The 20,217-nt window shown below is 34.9% G+C and overlaps 1 protein-coding gene across 2 annotated transcripts in view; it reads left to right on the top strand.

The window, feature by feature from the left end:
• The window catches only part of LOC145694105 (uncharacterized), an 82,981-nt gene extending 63,035 nt beyond the window's left edge, over positions 1-19,946 (top strand). Inside the window, exons 1-3 of one of the 2 annotated variants that reach the window (XM_081770223.1) lie at positions 6,688-6,752; positions 15,538-15,847; positions 19,814-19,946. In XM_081770223.1, the coding sequence (XP_081626349.1) occupies positions 6,741-6,752; positions 15,538-15,819 (294 nt within the window). In that variant the 5' untranslated portion in view covers positions 6,688-6,740 and the 3' untranslated portion in view covers positions 15,820-15,847; positions 19,814-19,946. Of the gene's footprint in view, positions 1-6,687; positions 6,753-15,537; positions 15,848-19,813 lie in introns of those variants that run through there. The other variant, XM_081770222.1, reaches the window with a different exon arrangement.
• Positions 19,947-20,217: the final 271 nt, after the last annotated feature.

The raw sequence follows: 20,217 nt of genomic DNA, 5'->3' as shown, positions 1-20,217 counted from the left end.
GGAGACGATGATGATGAGTGAAATGGTGGAATGAAGAAAGTGGGAGGAAACGGGAGAGAACCAAGACGAAACCTACGCACCCGGTGTTTGTCCACCACAATGTTCACTTGGCGCGAGCTGGTATCGAACCAGGGACTCCATGCTCCAGAGGTGAACGCTCTGCCACTAAGCCACCGTGGTCCCATATAAACGAATACTCATACTACATCTACGAAATATCAATATCATGCTGCGACCTCAAATCGAAAGTCTACTACCATTATAAGTCAATCAGAAAAGACCTATTGAAAAAATAACACCATTTCACCAATACCAATGAGAAACCACTTTTTATTTTTAATGACACCTATTTCCACCAGATAGACCTATGCTATACGTAAATAGTACTTTTATTGGAGCAAAGCTTCTCTTTACATGATTTAGACTTCATTTATCTGGATGCTCTTCCGAGATGCTTGAATCATTACTTAAAAAGAAAAAAATGGCATGGAGATTCGAGAGCGCGCGCTGAGTATTGTGAGGAGTCTTTTGTCCCGATCGGACATACAATTGAGGAATAATCATCGAAAAACGGGATGCCCACAGACTTAACCTTCGAAAAGCATTTGGCGCACGAATTCTCATTGTAAACAATGCGAACTGGAATTTTCAGCATTAGAAATAGGGCGAAACCCTCTTCGTTTTGTTCTGCAAACACAATTTTTCAAAGTTGTTGTGCTTTTCGCTGATATGCCAAATTCAAGTATTTGCAAGTGTTGTTCGTTCACGAAAACAATTGAGGGACTAAAAGTTCTATGAATAATAAAGGTCAATTGCTTAGCTCCAAATGTACAAATAATGCATACTTATATTAGTATGGAGACAAAACTTGTTAAATATTGGACTGTCCTCAAGGTAAATAATAGCAACTGTATGTGTACATGTTGCTTATTTATTATAAATTATATTGTGCTTGGCACGTAATAAATACTTCTACGTAGATTTTACGTAAGTAACTACAATCTTATTTACATTTACTATAGTCCTTGTCTTAATAATCGACAGGAAAGCACATTCATGTTCGGCATCATCATACTATCCATTGTCAATTAAGCCAGGTAAGTAGGGGGCGCGGACAAAATCCAATTGTCCGCTTGGATTTTGTTCACTTGGATTTTGTCCTACACTCGGTAAGTAGACAAGCGGCGAACGTAGCGAAGCAGTGATTGTTAACATTAGAAATTATCATTACTCACAGATTAAGATGATTTAGTATTTATTATAAGAAGATTTTAATTACAGTCATGCTAACCACATGAGATTTTTTTATAGGAGATCCTTTTCGTCCTCAGAGTTTACTTCTGGCTAAATAATTAGTCGATCATGGTTCAGAAGGTTAACGAATACGCTAACTTTACACTAACTTCGATTCTCATAGTACATCTAGTTCGGAAACAGAAACAGAATATTTTACTCCATCTAGTAGAAACAGAAACAGGATACTTCGCTCCATCTAGTAGAAACAAAAACAGGATACTTTGAGCCATCTAGTAGAAACAGAAACAGGATACTTCGCTCCATCTAGTAGAAACAGAAACAGGATCCTTCGCTCTATCTAGTAGAAACAGAAACAGGATATTTCGCTCCATCTAGTAGAAACGGAAATAGGATACTTTGTGCCATCTAGTAGAAACAGAAACAGGATACTTCGCTCCATCTACTACAAACAGAAACAGGGTACTTCGTTTTAAAGATTAACTTGCCTCGTCAACAAAGAATTTGTCAGAACAAGCAGATTTATTATCACCTGCAAGACAGATTGGAGACGCTCAAATAATTGACAGAAAATATGAAACCTACGTGTGACTTTCATGATACTTAGTATTCCTAGTAGAGTACTGTGGTATTCTAAGTAAAGACAAAATACCCAGAAACGTTTCTCTTTAAAAATAAATCTCAGAGACTGGATCTTACACAATTGGAACAAATCGGTAATAAACGTGCGTAATTAAAAGCGAAAATTGTTGTCTAAGTAGTAGGATTTATTTATCTATAGGCGGATATTTTACATTACATAAATCACGGTTCTGTAGTTTGTACGAGGTATATGCAAGGAATATTAAAGTTTATGTACATTTCTATATTGATCATAAAAGAACTGATACAACAGAAAGATTATATGAAGTTGTAGCTGTTGTTATAGCCAGCGACAGCTCATGAGAGAAACATCAGGAAACTTTAACATTTTATCGCTACGAGCAAAGGAAGAAAATTTGCATAATATACTCATACTAATGCTGAAGAATTAGTTATATTAAAGTTTAAAAGCCATCATTCATTGGGACACAAATAAAAATGTGCAAGGGTAGTTTTTAACCCACGGAACGCCAAAATTGGGTTATTCTTGACCCCATGTATATTTCTCGCAACAAATGAGTTGTTTTTGCAATATAGAAGCAACGTCACTACAAGTCACAACACAATATTTTAGACAACGCAAGATCGCTTACATCGATTGACTCAGTGCAGCTATGTACGAAAAGAACACAATTTGTTACAAGAAATAAACATGGGTCAAAAAAAAAATGACCCGATCTTGGAGTTCTGAAGATTGATTGTTATTTCATGGTATATATGACGTGTTCAGTTCACAACTGAATTAGGTCTAAGTCTACTTAATTAATTTGGACATATTGGATCTTTAAGATCTGTATCATAGATATTGTAAACAACTCATATGTGATGTAAGGAACTTAAACGTACCGCATACACTTTATATTGTAAGAACCCCGAACATGAGACCCTAAAAGTTAAGATGCTATATACTGGTTAATTATAGCATAAACAAAAACTATTGTTACTTTAATATATTCTCTGGAATGTCTAATTTACGATAAAAACTATTGGAGTACAAAAAAATATAACAATCAAAAATTATATTGAAAAATGTGACCAAAGTTGTTACACTGCCATTTTTATGAGGGGGTATCTAATAAGAGACCCCGGCTTTTTGTGTAATCTTAAAAGAGTTATTTTATTAATTCACCATTCAACACTGTCTTTAATCCAAATCCTGTGATGCCACAAAAATATAAAACGTTACACTTTGAATCTAACTCACTTTCTTCAATTTTAGAATATACGTACTGTAAAATTTTACATGTTCTGTGCCCATAAACTGCAATGATTTTTAATCACTTCTTTCAATGTGCAAATATGTACCAAATGAGTTAAGAAATGTGTCCAAAATGACAGCACAATGCCAACAAAATCACTGGCTCTATGTACAGGACTAAGCCTAAGAGACTACTTTGTGAATACATAAATATCGATACAAATGAGCTCCTTATATAAGACCCAATATTTCTATACGGGTCACATTATGAGACCAGTCTCATATACTGAACCCTTTAAGGGTCTCATAATAAGACATTCGACTGATAAACAAATGCCTAACGCCATCTCAAACATAAGTGGAAGAAAACCGGTAACTCATTACATGTTGCAACACACATATTCACTGGTATAAAAGAAAGTAATGATAGAATGAATATCAATTCACCTTATCCATTTTCAGCGCCTGATGTGTGCGAGCCTCCACTATACTAACAAACTTTCCACACAACGATCTCACGTGACTTCCGGTGCTGTGGTGGACTATTTGCTTTTGTTTAGCTCTCTTCCACTAGATTGCAGCTCTTGCTTCACAAGATAGGTAGGGTTCTCAATTTAGATGCCTATCCTCATATTAGGAGTTCTTATCCTATATCTTTTTTCTCATAACATTGGTACTTGGAGTGCTCTTAATGCCTCATATATGTTGCTACTTTGTTCCTATGTCTTGTTTCTGTGTTCTATTAACTTTGCAAAAAGTACTGAAGTAATCTATTAGGCTTACACCGTCAAAGTGATATGACAAAAACCATATCAGATTCGATGGTTGAAAATTTGATCGAGATTGGTTGGGTGGTTCAAGAGTTAAGTTTCACTTATTTTTATATATTAATCTCCTCTCCCCATTACCTAGGTTACGTCAAAATGAAAGTATAAAAAAAAAAAAAAAAAAAAAAAAACTTTCCAGGCCCGAACCTCATCTATGTTGAAAATTTGATCTAGATCCTGTCGGGTGGTTTAAGCGTGATGAAGTCACAAAGACAGTCACTTTTATTTTTTTTTTTATGTCTCCTCTCCCCCTCCCCTACATTGTGCCGTCAAAGTAAACTGACGGAAACATCCCAGGTCCGAACCTTATCTATGTTGAAAGTTTGATCAAGATTGGTCGTTTTGTTCAAGAGTTATTAAGTTTATATTTTATTTATAATTCCCCTTCCTCCCTTTCCCCTAAGTTCTACCGTCAATGTGAATAGCTAAAAACACTCCCAGGCCAGAACTGTGTCTACGTGAAAAATTTGATCGAGATCGGTTGGGTGGTTCAAGATATTGAGAGTCACAAACATACTCACTTATATATATACAGGGCTTGAAAGATCCACCGCCTGCTGAAAGATCCAACACTGTGACTACAAAATGGTCTGGCTAGTACTTCCATGCAAGATTTTTCAAGCCTGTATATTATCCTCTATCTGAAAAGTAACCTATCATAATATATTCAGGGTGTTTCAACAGAACACCGACAACGTTTGGGAGGTGATTCCTGACACCAAGATAAGACAAAAGTATAGACCAACCTGGGAGCACAAATGTTTCCTTTCAGAGTTATAGGCTGCTGAAAACATTAAAAAAAAATAGCTTTAAAGACCCAAAGCTCCAAAACTATAGGGCCTACCGTAGACAGGTCAAGACTTCACTTAGGAACTAATATTTGCGCTATCCAGAAATACATGTTTCGGATTTCTGCGGTACTTCCGCAAGAATTTTTATATGAGGTAGTTGGTGAGTATTTCAAATTATATGCTTCTAGCAAAGCTTCATCTATAAAAATTGTTGCGTGAGTAACTTAGGATTCTGAAACATGGATTTTTGAATAGGGCACATATTAGTTCCTAAATGAAGTCTTGACCCAACTACAGTAGGTCCCATAGTTTTGAAGCTATGGACCTTTAAAGTTCATTTTTTTTTCATGTTTTCGGCAGCCTATAACTCCGAAAGGAAGGATTTGAGCACCCAGGTTGGTCTATACTTTTTTGTCTTTTTGTCAGGAATCACCCCCAAACGTTGTCGGTGTTGTTTTGAAACATCCTGTATAAGAGAATTCAACACCACTATATTTTTAACAAACAAAAAAAAAAGTTTATTATGTATATTCATGTTCACGTTCTTAACGTGAAATTTAGTTCAGTTTAGGTTAGAGTTTTTTTTCTGATAACCAGATCTTAATTAAATTAAACTGTTTGCTTTCATATTACACATTATTACTATCTTTCAAGGAAATAAAGAAAAAAAAAAAGATTGCCGCATGTATTACAATACTATAAGGAAAGATACTAGATCCTTGATTCTTTTATACCTGCAGGAGAAAGACAGACAGTCGACCATTTAAGGATGTCAGGTCAGCTTCTTGTCTCTACTAGTAACCAACTATTAGTGACTGACATCCGTTTATTCGTCATACATATTTAAGAAGTAAAGCACTTTACAAAAGAAAAATGTATTTCCATTTTCAAGAACAAAGAAGAAATGCATCGATAACAAGATCGTGATACTTGTTATCAATGTAATAATCATAAAACAATAAACAATTTTTTTAAAGGAAGGATATTGAAAATCCGGGTAGCACAAATGAAACATTAACGTAAATTGAAAACATAAAAAAAAAAAAGATGGAAGGAAATTAGATTATATTGCTGAAATCAATAAAGACTATACTAAATAAAATTCTTCTACTTCAATGACAATTGAAAGTGTTTGCTCTTCTGAATGCATGACTTTGTAAAGAAAGAAGAAAGAAAAAAAGGTGCGAGGAGACGGTATACTACACAGCTAAAGGTAGAATCCATTACTTAATTTCCTACGCGTCAAAATTACACACACACACACACACACACGTGGTGAAAAGACATATATACACAACGAATTTTCCGGAGGCCAAAATGAAATAAATTTTTATGATGCTAAAACACTGTTGAGTAAGCATGTCTATTTTTTATTATTATTATTATTATTTTAACTAATATAACGTCACTTTTTTTTATTATAGGAAAAAGAACCCAATGGCAACATGGTAGTCGGGGATGTATGCGTGGTAATAGTATATGTGTACATATTGATCCCCTAAAATACTATTTCGTGCCCCCCACCCCCCACCTCTTGCAGTTTTCTCTTTATGACTACATCAACACTATAACATGGTCATGGTTCTCAAGTTTACAACTTTAGGTGGAGTTGAACTTGAAAGTAGAGAGAGATATTGTCGAATGAGAAAACCAGGTCAAAAACAAGCAAAACAAGTCTTACTAAAGTCACCAGACCTCCTAAAAGAAAAAAAAAAAGAACTTTTTTTTTGATGGTGTGCGATGACTAATATTAGCAAATACTGAGATAGTTTCTGAGAAGAGTAAAGGGACAGGGAGGATGGATTTTGACAGAAAAGGAAGGGTATGTTGTCGTTGTTTTTTTTCCTTCCCCCATTTTTCAAGATGCGATTTTTTAAAGGAGGCGTGGTTTTGCATCCAGCGAAAGTGAACGTATAGGAAAAATCGGGTATAAAAGGGTGCCGCTACACTTTGGTAAATCAGTACACTTATTCCAGAGTGAATTTATATCTGAGACTGCAGATCCCAGAAATACACACTTTATCCAACATGAAGGCTGTTGTAAGTATTCTACGAATGGAGAACTTTTCTCTTGTGATCTCTTTCGTTATTACGATTCTACGACTTATTTCTCGAATCCTTTGTATCTTCGTAAACTAGGAAAAATTCTTACACAGATAATAAGTGTGATCTACAGAATATTGAGTTCTTCGATTTTACCTTTCTAAAAATTAATGTGATAAATATGGGATTACTCTATAGTGTGAGACGTTGTGATGGCATAATCATGGGATCTACCCGATGAGTTTTGGAAGATTGAAATGTATTCGTGGATAACATATACGATCAAGCATACTTCCGTCCATCCCAGTGAAGCTCTTCGCCGAATTTACGTGGATTATATTATCAAACTTTGATATATATCTGTACTATCACTTTTTATTAGTTTCCAGATTTATACAGGGAAATTATTTTTCCATTTCCTTTGCAATATTAATGGTATGATTTTACTGTTTTACTGATTACTTTTTCAAATTGTACTTACATTTTCATTACTTCGTGAAAAATAAATTTTCGTTACAAATCTTCTTACTCTGAGAACAAACTCCTAGGGTAAAAAATACTGAATAATGATAAATTCTCCGGAAGTTACAGAAAACACCCGTAAACCGTGGAATCAATTTTGAATTTATCGGTAGAATAAATAGAACAAGAAGCTTATTTAATTCTGGAGGCGTTTTCATATATTTGTTAAGCTTTTCAGAATATTTACAATTTAACTCTGGCAAATATGATGTCACAAACGTAATTGTTAAATTGAAATCAATTGTGATTTAAAGAATATCGTTAATATAAAAAAAAGTAAAGAACTACATTGACGAGGAAGATACAAGTTCGATTCCCGGCGATGGTTCCGATTCCATGTTAAATTGTAAGTGCATGTTTTATATAGCCTCACTACTAATAAAAATGGAACATTAATCTCCAAATAGAGCTCCTTTGTGGCTAAGTGGTTAGCGTACGCGCCTTTGGCGTGGGAGACCCGGGTTCGATTTCCGGCGGGAGCTCATGTGGTTTGGATTCCACGTTAATACGATTCAGTAGGTCCACGTCTCATATAGCCTCGCTTCTGAAGGGGACGTTAAACTCAAAATCAACTCAACTCAATTAATCTCCAAATAAGACCAAAGCAAAAGAATACTTTCAGGAAAAAGTACAAGGAATTACTAGCAATTGTAATTTATTGGCAATACTAATTTGCTAGTAATTTCCTGTAATTTCATTAAAAACCTTATAGTAGGCTATAGACTTAAAACAAGTACGGATAATGGATAATACGTTTTTCTCTTCAAAACAAATTACGTTTTAAAGGCCAGCATACAATCTACACTCTAGAAGTAATCGGAGTAATGTCATGCAGCACTTTACTGTAAATCAATGTAATCCATATGGTTGTCACTATTCTCACAGCAAGTTCCTCAAATATTTTACCACGTTTTTCTGAATTGTTTTTAACATATGAGGATCCAGACAAACCATTGAGATCATAATTATTATTGCCCATGGTACGAAAACTACCTTTTTTAAATTCGAGAAGATACGAGACAAGTTACAATCGAAAACGAGACGAGGATTTGACGAGTCTTGTAGGCAACTCACATTAGTTCACCCAAGTCTTATACCTCAAACATTCCTTTAGTGTTACATGATTCACAAATAGGTAAGCTATAATTCATAAAGGACGAACACAAAGTACGAGTGAATACGTTGAAGAGCACTTATTAATGTTTAACCCTTTATTTGGCACTGTTGCTCTCAAGTAACATCGCATTCTATTGGGTTATTCGCACGAATTATAACTTCATTGATCATTTAGTTGGCATGATTGCTTTCATACAATATTCATATACATGGGTCGCTTCTTTAGATACTTCTAATCTTCGTCAACAGGGGACAATCAAATTTAGTATTGTAGAAGCTTTATCTCCTACGTTCCGCGAAAGGTTTATTTATTTATTTATTTATTTATGTATTCCTTTATTTGTGGTTTCTTGCTCTGTGAGAAAATATTTCAAAGAAACTGCTGCTAATTGCTAAGAGTATTCTTATGATATTTGACCATAATAGGGCAATGCTGCTCAGTAGATACACATAAGATGTATTTTATGTATGTTATGGCAATAATGCTTTGAAATAGACATCCTGTGTTTTAGTAACCAAAGTACAAAAATACTTTTAAAAAATTACGAAATTATGATCAGGAAGACATGGTTCAACCATAAAAGCAAACTAAATATTTAAGTTGAGTTGAGTTGGTTGTGAGTTTAACGTCCCGTTCAGCAGCGAGGCTATATGAGACGTGGACCTAATGATTAACGTGGAATCCGAACCACATGAGCTCCCGCCAGGAATCGAACCCGAGTCTCCCGCGTCAAAGACGCGTACGCTAACCCTTTAGCCACGAAGGAGCTCGAACTAAATATTTGAATGGTAATGCTATCAATGCTTGCCAATTAAAGGGTTACAGATATACTCCAATGGTTTAAATATTGTTATGTCACACTCTACGCGGACCTCTCGTTACACGGAAGAACTCGGTTAACTTCTTGAGGAAATTAAGAATAAAATCATTGTGTTAATTTTATACATATATTTACAAAATGAGACGAGAATTTTTTTTAAGAATCTAATCTGTCCCACGATTATGCTCAACTAATCGAGACAAGACTTCTGCAAAATTTATGAGACGAGATAAGACGAGAAGTCTAGTGAGCAACACTAATCATAATATTTTTTTTATCCGAAAATTATTTACATCTCTGATTTTCGCAGCATAAACATCAAAATTAAAAATTCCCATATGGAAAGTTCATTTTAATTGAAGCCAAATAATTGGCTCCTATTTTTTTATAAGTCTGTTTTCTCCTCATCCAACGCTTAAGAAATTATAATTCCAAACTATAGTAGGCTACATTCTAAAGATAAAGTCGACTTCGGTGCGGGAGACCCGGTTTTCCGATTCTGCAGTAGAATTGTAAGTCCACGTCTTATTAATAATATAGCCTCGGTACTGGAAAAAAGAATGTTAAACTTGAAACGAGACAATTAATCTAAAAGCTATAAACCATATATATATATATATATATATATATATATATATATATATATATATATATATATATAGAGAGAGAGAGAGAGAGAGAGAGAGAGAGAGAGAGATCTGTACTGTGAGGGTTAATCTTGCTCAATGCAACTAATAACTGCACCATACTCAAGCCTCAGTCGGAGTCCATGGTAATAGGAAGTCCCGTCCTTTCTTAGCTCCGTGTTGTGTAAGGACACAAAACGTAAAAACTTTAAAAGAAGTGTAGGTAGACATCTCACAGGAATAAGGGAAATCAATGGATAATCAGTAGGCTTTAAGAGCCTTCATCCCGGCGAAATTAAAATACCGCTAATTTTACAGAAATTATGTGATATATTCAAATAGATAAAAGATAATCGAAATGTGGAACAAGAGTGCCCTAGACAATACCATTTTACGTGAAAAACCGTTATCACGACTCACTTATCTGCTTTCGATTTCGAGCCATTTCAAAAATCAGCATTTATTTTCGCGTTTCTAAACAGCTGAAAACATAAAGCCACTTGGTGACTTGTGATAACGGTACCTCACGCAAAATAATATTGTCTAGGGCGCTCTTATTCTATATTTCAATTATCTTTTATCTGTCTGAAGATATCACATAATTACTGTAAAATTAGCGGTATTTTAATTTCGCCGAGATGAAGACTCTTAATAATTGATTACACTTTTCAGAGTATCATTATTGCTATATAATGTTGATTTACAATACTAACAATAAAATGAAATCTTTCAGTTTAAAATCCCACGTTTTTTCCCTTTAGGCTATAGGAGACGATTTTTAAGGCAAGTGAATGGTGATGAAATAATTGGTGGAATAAGAAAGTGAAAAAAAAACGGGAATACCCGAGAAAACCCACGGACACGATGTTGTCCACCACAAACTTAGTTGGCTGGGGATTGAACCAGGGGTCCCACACACCAGAGGTAAGCGCTCTACCACTGAAACACCGTCTCCCTAATACCAATAATGAAAGGAAACCAGTTGGACTTTTGTTGCTCAAGATTTACAAGTTCACAAGTGTTTACAAGTTATCAAACATGTATAAAGGAAATATTTTTAGAACAAGCGTAAAAATCATTCACAAATATTAGTCAAGATACCTTTGTACAGTTGTACTAGTAACATATTTTTACAATATGATATAACATTGTAAAAATTATGATTAGTTTTATTCCCATGTTAGAATTTCAAGCTAGGTAGCAGGAATAGTGAGCAGAATATACCAAATATATATATATATATATTTCGCTTTTTAACCATTACGGACAGAACTATAAAATATACTAATTAGGAATGGGATTTTGGAAACATTAAATACTGACAAAAAAATTAAAGTATTGCCTAAAAATTTGTCGTTATGGCTAGGCTATTTCGTTAAAACTGGTTTTAAACTTGTGCTACAAGTGCTGTTTTTTTTTTTTTTTTTTGTGCACTTTTTGAGAAAAAGTAAAACCACAAACAACTACAACAAGAAGAAAGCAAATGCAGCAATGTTCAAAGAGACATAAATTACCAATACGTCACGTGTAGCGGTAGGGTATGTATTGTTCTTATTTTAGAAGTTGCTTTACATGCTGCTTCTATATAGGGTTATAAATCAATTGATCTCAATACAGTTTACTTTCGCTTATTTTTCCCTGTTTCTGACTACTTTTCCCACTACTGGTTGTTTGATCAAGCTACGGTTTCTTTAACGTAGGTACTTAGTGAGTTTACAATAAATACGTACAGCTTGTATTTTTTACAAATACTACCCCCAATCCTTCGGTTCAGTGATGACTTCAGACGATTTCTCGCAAGGGAGGGGATTTCAATACACGGGGATGAAAGTAATACTATGAAAATACAGGTAACTCTTATTGATCTTCAGAAATTTGCCTCTGGGAGGGAGATTTTAGGTCACCCCTTGAAATCATCTCTGCTTCGGCTCCTTTGCAAATTTTATCCATGCTAGTGATATTTCTTAGTGTCAGGAAAGATGCAACATATCTAGCGCCAACTATTAACCTAACTGTGAACTATGAGGAGCTACGATGACTGATTTGCGTTTGTTATAAGGATTAATGATATACAGGGTGGCCCAAAAGTAGGTGTACTGTCCTACGAAGTATGACATTTTAGTTTATTAAGATAATTAGTTTATCTGCTTCTGTTTGTTCCAAGATTAAGGTATGAGTGAAAAGAGATTAAAAACAAATAATAAAGAAACTGTAAGTCATTGCTTGTATGGATAACAACAAGTAAATTATATAAAATGCCATGAGCTGGTCAGTACGGGACTGTATACCTACTTTTGAGCCACTCTGTATAAATATGTTGCCTAGATGTTTCTATGTAATTCGAAGTTTGCGTATTAACGTTACTGGCACGCTGATATGTGTTAGCTTAGTAAAAGACATAGATGACTTAATCATTAGTTAGTTTGCTTGAAATCTCTATTTATCATTCGAAGTAATGAAACTGCTAGTGTTATAAATTATATACAATATTATTAAACCATCTTTCTATGTTACCAAATATGGCATTTAACGTTATTCAGGACAAGCTTTAGTCGCAACAGTTTTCTTACTTTCTGATATATATTTCTTTTCGCTACACTTAATTTCTACTATAGCTTTCTAAGTACAAAATATCCCACCATCTACTATTACAAAATTACTATAATTGCTTCATTTTTATTTCGTACAATATGAAATTATTAGCGTGTACTTATTTGAAATACTGTACGTCGCATGCTATGCTAAAAATAATTAAATAAATAGGGACTAAAATTTAATTTTTTGGCGTTACAACCTATAAAGGCATGTGGACCTTAAGAGGAAACTTAACGTCTTAGAAATAATTAATGTATTAGATTGACAGCCATGAGCAGTGGCGTATTTAGGGGGGCTTCCGGGCTTAAGCCCCCCCCCCCCGAAATCTTACTTACTATAGTAAAGTATATGAAATATCTTGCAGAATTTTCACATTTTCAGGCAAAGTCCCCTCGAAAGTTAGCAAAGCCCCCCCGAAACAAAACCGTAAATACGCCACTGGCCATGAGACTCAGAAATTGGTCTCAAGTATTTTCCTCTCACGAAGCCACGATATCACTTCAACAACTCACTGAAGCCGTGATGTTCCTAATGTATGTGTTTTTTCGTGTCTTTGTATTGTAAATTTACTTCATCATTGCTATTATATCCAAAAATGAGTTATATTTAAATCGCTTTACTAATGATTAATTCAATAGTTTTGGACTTTCCCGTTGTGCAACACGTAATATACAATAATAAAAAAAATATACACAAAGATATGCAAAGATATGCAATAATCATGTAGGGTCTCTTTACACGAAAAAGTTTAATTCATTGTCGGAAGAAGTCAATTAGAAGTTCTAATCTAACCCCTAGAAACATATTCAATAAATATGCTGCAAAATATTGTAATTAGTTTTTTTTTTTTTTTTTGGTCATTTTTCAACATAAATATAACCAACAGGGTCGTAAGTTAGTTCTGTTTAGAAAAATTTTACTTAAATCAGAGCATTGATAGTTGGACACAACCTGTCTTTAGAAGTCAATCTGTCTTACAGAATAAACAGAAGAGTGAAAATAGTGATGTTCACAAGGGGTCCGGGGAGGAGGAGAGGGTTATGGCATGGAGGGAAGCTAAAAGATTAAAACCAAATAGCACTAAAGTTTATGCCAACGCCTTAGCAGCATGCCGGGTCTGGTCAGAGGAAAGATGGGTGATGGTTTCTGGTGCACTGAGAAAAAAAATTGTAGGTGGCATACTTAAAAAGATAGGTTACATGCGTAATTCCTGTAGTTTTTGGACTTAACGTACACCAGACGTATAACTGAAAACGCATATTTTATAATACTTTCTGTATAAGTGTTCCATCTATACGTACTTTCTGTATGAAACAATGTAGGCGGTCAGGATCTCACATACAAATGGACGTATATAGCATATAGCTGACGAAGGTAACATAAGTATATACATGTGATATACGGAAAACTGTTAGATGTCATACATCCTGCAACGGCATGATGTAACATCAAACGGCAGTGCCTATGTATCATACGGATAACGTATGCTCCGTATTGATTTCTATAGTAAGCAAGAGGATACCGTATATTTGTACAATATACCGCTGTCCGGAGAACGGATTTTTCTCAGTGTGTTAGCATTGCCCAGCGTCATTAAAACAATTCAGTAGCAGAGGGAATCAGATGCGCTGACCACACACCACCCCAAATGCAGGGGTGCTCAAAGTCGCTGGATAAGCTTAAGAGTTCAAAGCGATATTGTACGTACTAGCAGTGGTGCCAACCTAAAATGTTACAAAATACCATTTCAAGAGGCAGAAATTCCCATTTTGCTCTTGAATTTCCCACGTTGTACTAACTTAATTATAAAAAAAAAAATAAAACTTGTAAAAATATGAAAATTGAAAATAGTGTCACTTCTTTCTTCAATATATGAGTGAATTATCTGTAAATTCCGATCTTCAACATTTATCAAATAGTTTGTGAAAAAGTATCTTCCTTAACTGAAAAAAATAATACTTCAAAATGTTCACGAAAACTTCATATTTATGTCGTCAAAACATCATATTTAAAGCAGGTTTTTGTGCTGTAGTCTTCTACGGAACGTCATGAAAATAGACAAGTATCATTCTGGAGTCATTACATGTCGAAAGTTTGGAAGCTGATTGTTTCTCATTTCGTATTTTCTTCTTTCTTTTTCTTAAATATCAGATTTCAATCTACGTTCCTTGATATTTATGTCATGAGAATCTCAAACCACTGTTTAAATCACTTTCATATTAGCATACATTGTACAACAACAAAATTTGACAATTAGCACTGATTTTACGCCTATTATAAACTCATTAATTTACTTCTCGCTCATTATTAATTTTTGTTGGCGTTGATCAAGTAGATGTATGAAATATTCCATATATGCTGCCAATTTCTATGAAAATTCCTTTTATTCCTACTCGAGAAATTATGATTTAAAAAATCCCACAAATTGGGATTTATCTCACGGGTTGGCATCACTACGTACCAGTAAGTATCTTAAATCTCTGTAATGAATTTGTTTTCGAATATTTCATATTTGTGTCATGCACTTTGTAGTGTATAATATATACTATGCACAGATGTCATTAAGTGGGATAAAGCTAAATTGGATATAATGTGTTTTATTTTCACCATTAAAACTGGATTTTATGCAAATGTCTACAACAACAATATTTTGTTTTATTTTGATAATGATAAATATATATTTCATTAATCAATTTTAATGTAATATTTTATTTCCCTCGTTGAAAATGAAAGAGCTGACATCTATGAGTTGCACATGAAATTTTAAAAATACGTTGCTTTTAATATTCGCCTTTCAGAAACTTATTCCCCCCCCTTTTTTTTTAATTCATGGTTTGATCACTTTGGGCTTGATCACTGGCGGATCAAACCCGGAACCAGGGGCCTAGACCCCCCAGTTTTTGAGCGACAAAATTAATATAAACTATTATTTTTAAAAGTATAAAGTAAACCCATGATATACTTATTATAGTCTGGGGTCTGGCTCCCCCCCCCCCCGAGTTCTTACCTTCTAGATCCACCTCTGGGCTTGATGCTTTGATTACTTTCTTCATAGGGAATAAATATTAGTCTGAAAAATTGGTCTTTTTCTTCTTTTCTTAGGCTGTTATCGTTTTGGCTCTCGCCGTCTTCGCCGCCGCCGAAGAGAAGAAGGACAAGCGAGGAGTTCTTGGTCTTGGCTACGGATATGCTGGATATGCTGCCCCAGCTGTAGCTGCCCCAGTCGCTGCTGTTGCTCATGCTCCTCTCGCTGTTGCTCATGCTCCAGTCGCCGTCGCTCATGCCCCAGTAGCTGTCGCTCATGCTCCAGTTGTTGCCCCAGCTGTCGCTCCAGCTGTTGCCACCTACGCTCATGCCCCCATCGGCTACGGATACTTTGGTTAAACAGCTTCACCTATAATGTGTTCCAATAGTAAGTATATAGCCTATATACAACACTAATGTACAGTATTTATTATCAATCCACCCACTCGTTAAATATGGTGTAATGAAATGAAAACTATAGTTTTACGTTACTTCATTATGTTCCGTGGGCTAAAGGATATGGATGGTTAATGAAAGAGATGAAATAATTGATGGAATAAGGATGCGAGGGGAAACACCACTGAGAAAACCAATACACAGAACATGGTATAAGATCGAAACAAAAACCACACTCACCAGAGGTGAGCGCTCTATCACTGAGCAAACCTGCTTTTCAGATATGATGAAAAATAGCACTACTTCGTAAGTTTCATGATTATTATTTTTTTTTTTTTAGTATTATAGTATGCATTAGGTGACGACATAATTATGCACCTTCGGTGCGGGAGGAGTGTTCGTAGTTTGAAGAGAAATTTCCCTAATCTAGGGAAAATTCATGGTTAAATTTTCCAAAAAGGGAAAAAAGGGAATTTTTCGATAAAACTTGAAAATCCAGGGAAATCCTCTCGCTGACTGATTGACTAATATAAATCCTTAAATATTTCTTTGTTCTTCAGAAATAAACCAATATATTAGCAATAGTTTGTGTGCACCAATTGTTGGCTGGGTGTATCTGTAAATTTTTTTTATTAAAACGATAAAACCAAAAACCAAGGAATAAAACAAATGTAGTTGGCACTTCCATTAATATAACTAAATTAATCTTATCACTTAATTCCTGTCATAGGTATTGGATACTCAAAACACTAAGGAAAATTTGATAAGAATAGGGAGAATTTTTTGTCAATCGAGGAAAATTTTCTTAAAGAAATCTACGAACACTGAGCAGGAGACGTGAGTTTGATTCCTATTGGAAGCTAAAGGACGTTAAATTCCAAACCAACGAACCAATGACAATAATAGTAATAATAATAATAATAATAATAATAATAATAATAATAATAATAATAATAATAATAATAATAATAATAATAATAATAATAATAATAATAGTTTTCACTGAGAGTTCTAATAAAGTGAGGCTAGTGAAATTAACTCTCTTAATGGCATCTGCTTTTCCAGATGAAAGTAACTATCAACATTGGTGTTGAAATAGAGAGACAAGTCAACTGACAATCACAGCTAGCAAATAGCAATGACCAATATGTTAAACAATATTTGGACAATTAATGCGTTCATATACTTTTCTCGTCGGGATTTGAAGCTTCTTCACCTTATTGACATTAGGAGGCCGTGTCTTTATAATAACCTTAGTCTTTCTTATTGGAAGAGGCCCAGATTGAGTGAACATAGGTTAGTAAGTTGCAAGGGGGCCTTATGGGTGCTTTTATTAATGTACCTTCATATAGGTTCATGTAATCATCAGCTGATTTCGCAAAGGCATGTAGTGAATTCCGTCTACTTAGGATATTTCTGTCGGTTGCTTTCAAGTGCGCATGCCAAGGAGATATACAACGTCCTTCTAATATTTTTCTTATCGTATAATGCGTTTATATCAGCAACAAAATGGATCTGTATTCTGAACAATTCTATATGCAAGTGATAAACTTTTAAGAGATATTAGTAATACATTTTATATCTTAAAGAAACTGTATAAATTATTAGAAGAATTTATAATATGAATTACTTCTTCACTTAAGGGTTTAATTATACAGTAATCTACATTCTCAAGTAAAAATAATAAAATAATTCCAAAACAGATGAATGGAATAATTCTCCATGAAGTATTATTACTAAGACAAAAGGGAGAACACCGGACTAAATAAATACACCTGCCATCTCTTGAGAAATTATAATACATATGTAGTTTGATACTGGCTGTTATATAAGAGGAACGTTCAAGTTATAATAGGAATTTATTTTTTTCTGTTACATAGAGAAAACATGCGAATCAAATACTGTTCTCTTTCAAGGACGAATCAAATACTGTCCTCATGTACACGTACACACTTGTTCCATCGGTGTGGGAGTGCTCGTATCCATGCGGCATACAATTCTTTGGGACGACCTTTCAGCCATTTTAGCACACTCGTTTTGACTCAGTATGGAATTTTTGTTCTCCTAAGTGGTTCTTGAGGGGACCAAAAAGATGGAATTCGAAAGACGACAGATCGGTGATATACGAATATGATCTAGGATCTCCTAACTAACTTTGGTGATAGTTGTGACCGTTGTCCTGGCCGTATGAGGACGCGCGTTGTCATGCAGGATGATAACGCCATCCTTTACTGTCTGTGGCCGTTTTCTTCTCAAAGCATCTTTGACTTTAGTCTGGAGGAGGTTGCTGTAGCACGACATATTAATTCTGGCCCCACATGCCAGGAAATCAGTGCATATCACCCTGTCTATGTTCCAAAATACCGTCAGTATCACTTTGCCGACAGAAACTTGGGCCTTGAAATTTTCAGCGGCGGAGAGTCTGGATGCCTCGACTCCACGCTTGGAGCACTTTGATTCCGGAGTTAATGATGCATCCAGCTCTCATCGCAGGTGATTATCTTTACAAGGAAGTTCTCACCTTTTTTTCTGAAATCGCTGCAGGTGTTGATATGAGACGTTTTCCCTACTGTGCTTCTGGATGAACATTAACATTTTTTAAACCCATCTGGCTGTGATTTTCCAGATGTGCAGGTGTTCGTAGATGATCGTTTCCACATTTCCCACGCTCATGTTTCTTTTCGCACTCAAATCTCTCACAGTGATGTGTTGATTTCGCTGAATGGGCTGCTTTCCCCAACGTATGTTCGTTTCGTCGACTGCAGTAACTATAGGCTACATTAAGAACGGATTATCTTTCTGCGTTGAGTTTTGAACACCACTAGTACACTTGCAACTGAGAGAGTTTCTTCGTCACATTGTACACTTAATCTTCTGAAGATTTCAGCAGGTTTCACGCCTTCCTTCAAGAGGAACTTGATGATGCAGGGATGCTCCACTGAGGCCTCCAGCGCCACACTACCAGGCTTGTTGCTATCGTCCATGGCCGCCCTCTAAGACTCTATCTCCTTAACTCCCCATTGGGCAGAAAAGTGTCAGGACTACCATATCAGAGGGTGGGACATAGACGCCAGGGCTGCGCACTGGAAGAAAAGGAATTTCAGTTATAAATTGAACGTTCCTCGTATTTTAGTTATAACTTTTAGTTTTACTCTTAATTTATCAAGGAATTTGGTTGACCAAAAGTCATTTATATATTTAATTACTCTGTATGGTGATGTATTCGTCCGTCCGGGAGACAAGAGAACTTAAGAATTATTTGATGAATCACTATCAATTTTGGGCAGAATTTAGAGGATCAAAAGTTAGGAATTGGGATCGTTGACGGAGGAAATCCTTCGACCGGAAATTGTTAAAAAAAAAAAAAATCAACCAGTTCCAGTTTTAACGTTGAGCACTATAAAACAGAAATGATAATAGATAGCGAGAAGCGGTTTTCTGAAATCGAGTAAGCGACTCTCTTTATTATCTTTAACTCTGCTAAACTCGGAAGTAATAATAATCCTCTCTACAACTTCTGGTTTCAATTTTGATATACGTAAAACTAAAATAATAAAAGATAGCAAGGAATATTTCTTTGATATCTTATTAGCATTCTAAGAATAGGTAGCATGTTCTCTCTTTTTCCTCTATTCAAACCGGAAGTGGCCGAAATAAACAATTTCCGGTTTTAACATTAATCGGTATAGATTAAAGACGGTAATAGATAGCGAGAAACGGTTCTTTGCAACCAATTAAGCGTCTCAAGAATATAGTACACATCTCCTGTCTAATATTTCTACTAAAACCGAAATAGGTAATGAATCTACTATCACTTCCGGTTTCAATATTACATGAAGAAAATACTACGTCATACAAACCAAACTCCTTTACTTATGTAATACTGATACTTGTTGACATGTATGTCGAAAACATTTCAACGTAATTCTTATATTATTTTCTTTTTTGTTTGTTTCAGTTCTTCATGTACATCTACTTCCTGTCCAAAAGCAGTAAAACAAATTTTGTAATAAGATCGGCAATCCTTCTTTTCCATTGTTGCACACTGTTCAATAATTTATTCATGTATCACATATGTACAATAAATTAATTTAAGTGCAATTTAATATTGTTTTTTTTTAATTGTTCTTACATAATAAGAAATACTTCGTGTGTCACTGCTGCTACTTGACAATATTTTGTTACATACGTAAATAAAAAGAATCACTTCCAGCGGAACAAAAATTATCAAGTAGGCTAATGTTGTAAATGAATGACGTCAGGGCCAGATTTAGCATTTTGGCGCCCCTAGGCCCAATAATTTTTTCCGCCCCCTAGTCTGGTTAAAGTTACTTTCCTAAAAACCTTTATTAAAAAATTATA

The sequence above is a fragment of the Thermobia domestica genome, chromosome 9, assembly GCF_964235325.1.
Source record: "Thermobia domestica chromosome 9, izTheDome1.hap1.1, whole genome shotgun sequence".
In the NCBI taxonomy this organism is placed as follows: Eukaryota; Metazoa; Arthropoda; class Insecta; order Zygentoma; family Lepismatidae; genus Thermobia; species Thermobia domestica.
The sequence above is the reverse complement of the archived record's forward strand: the minus strand, read 5'-3'. Positions and strand labels throughout refer to the sequence as shown.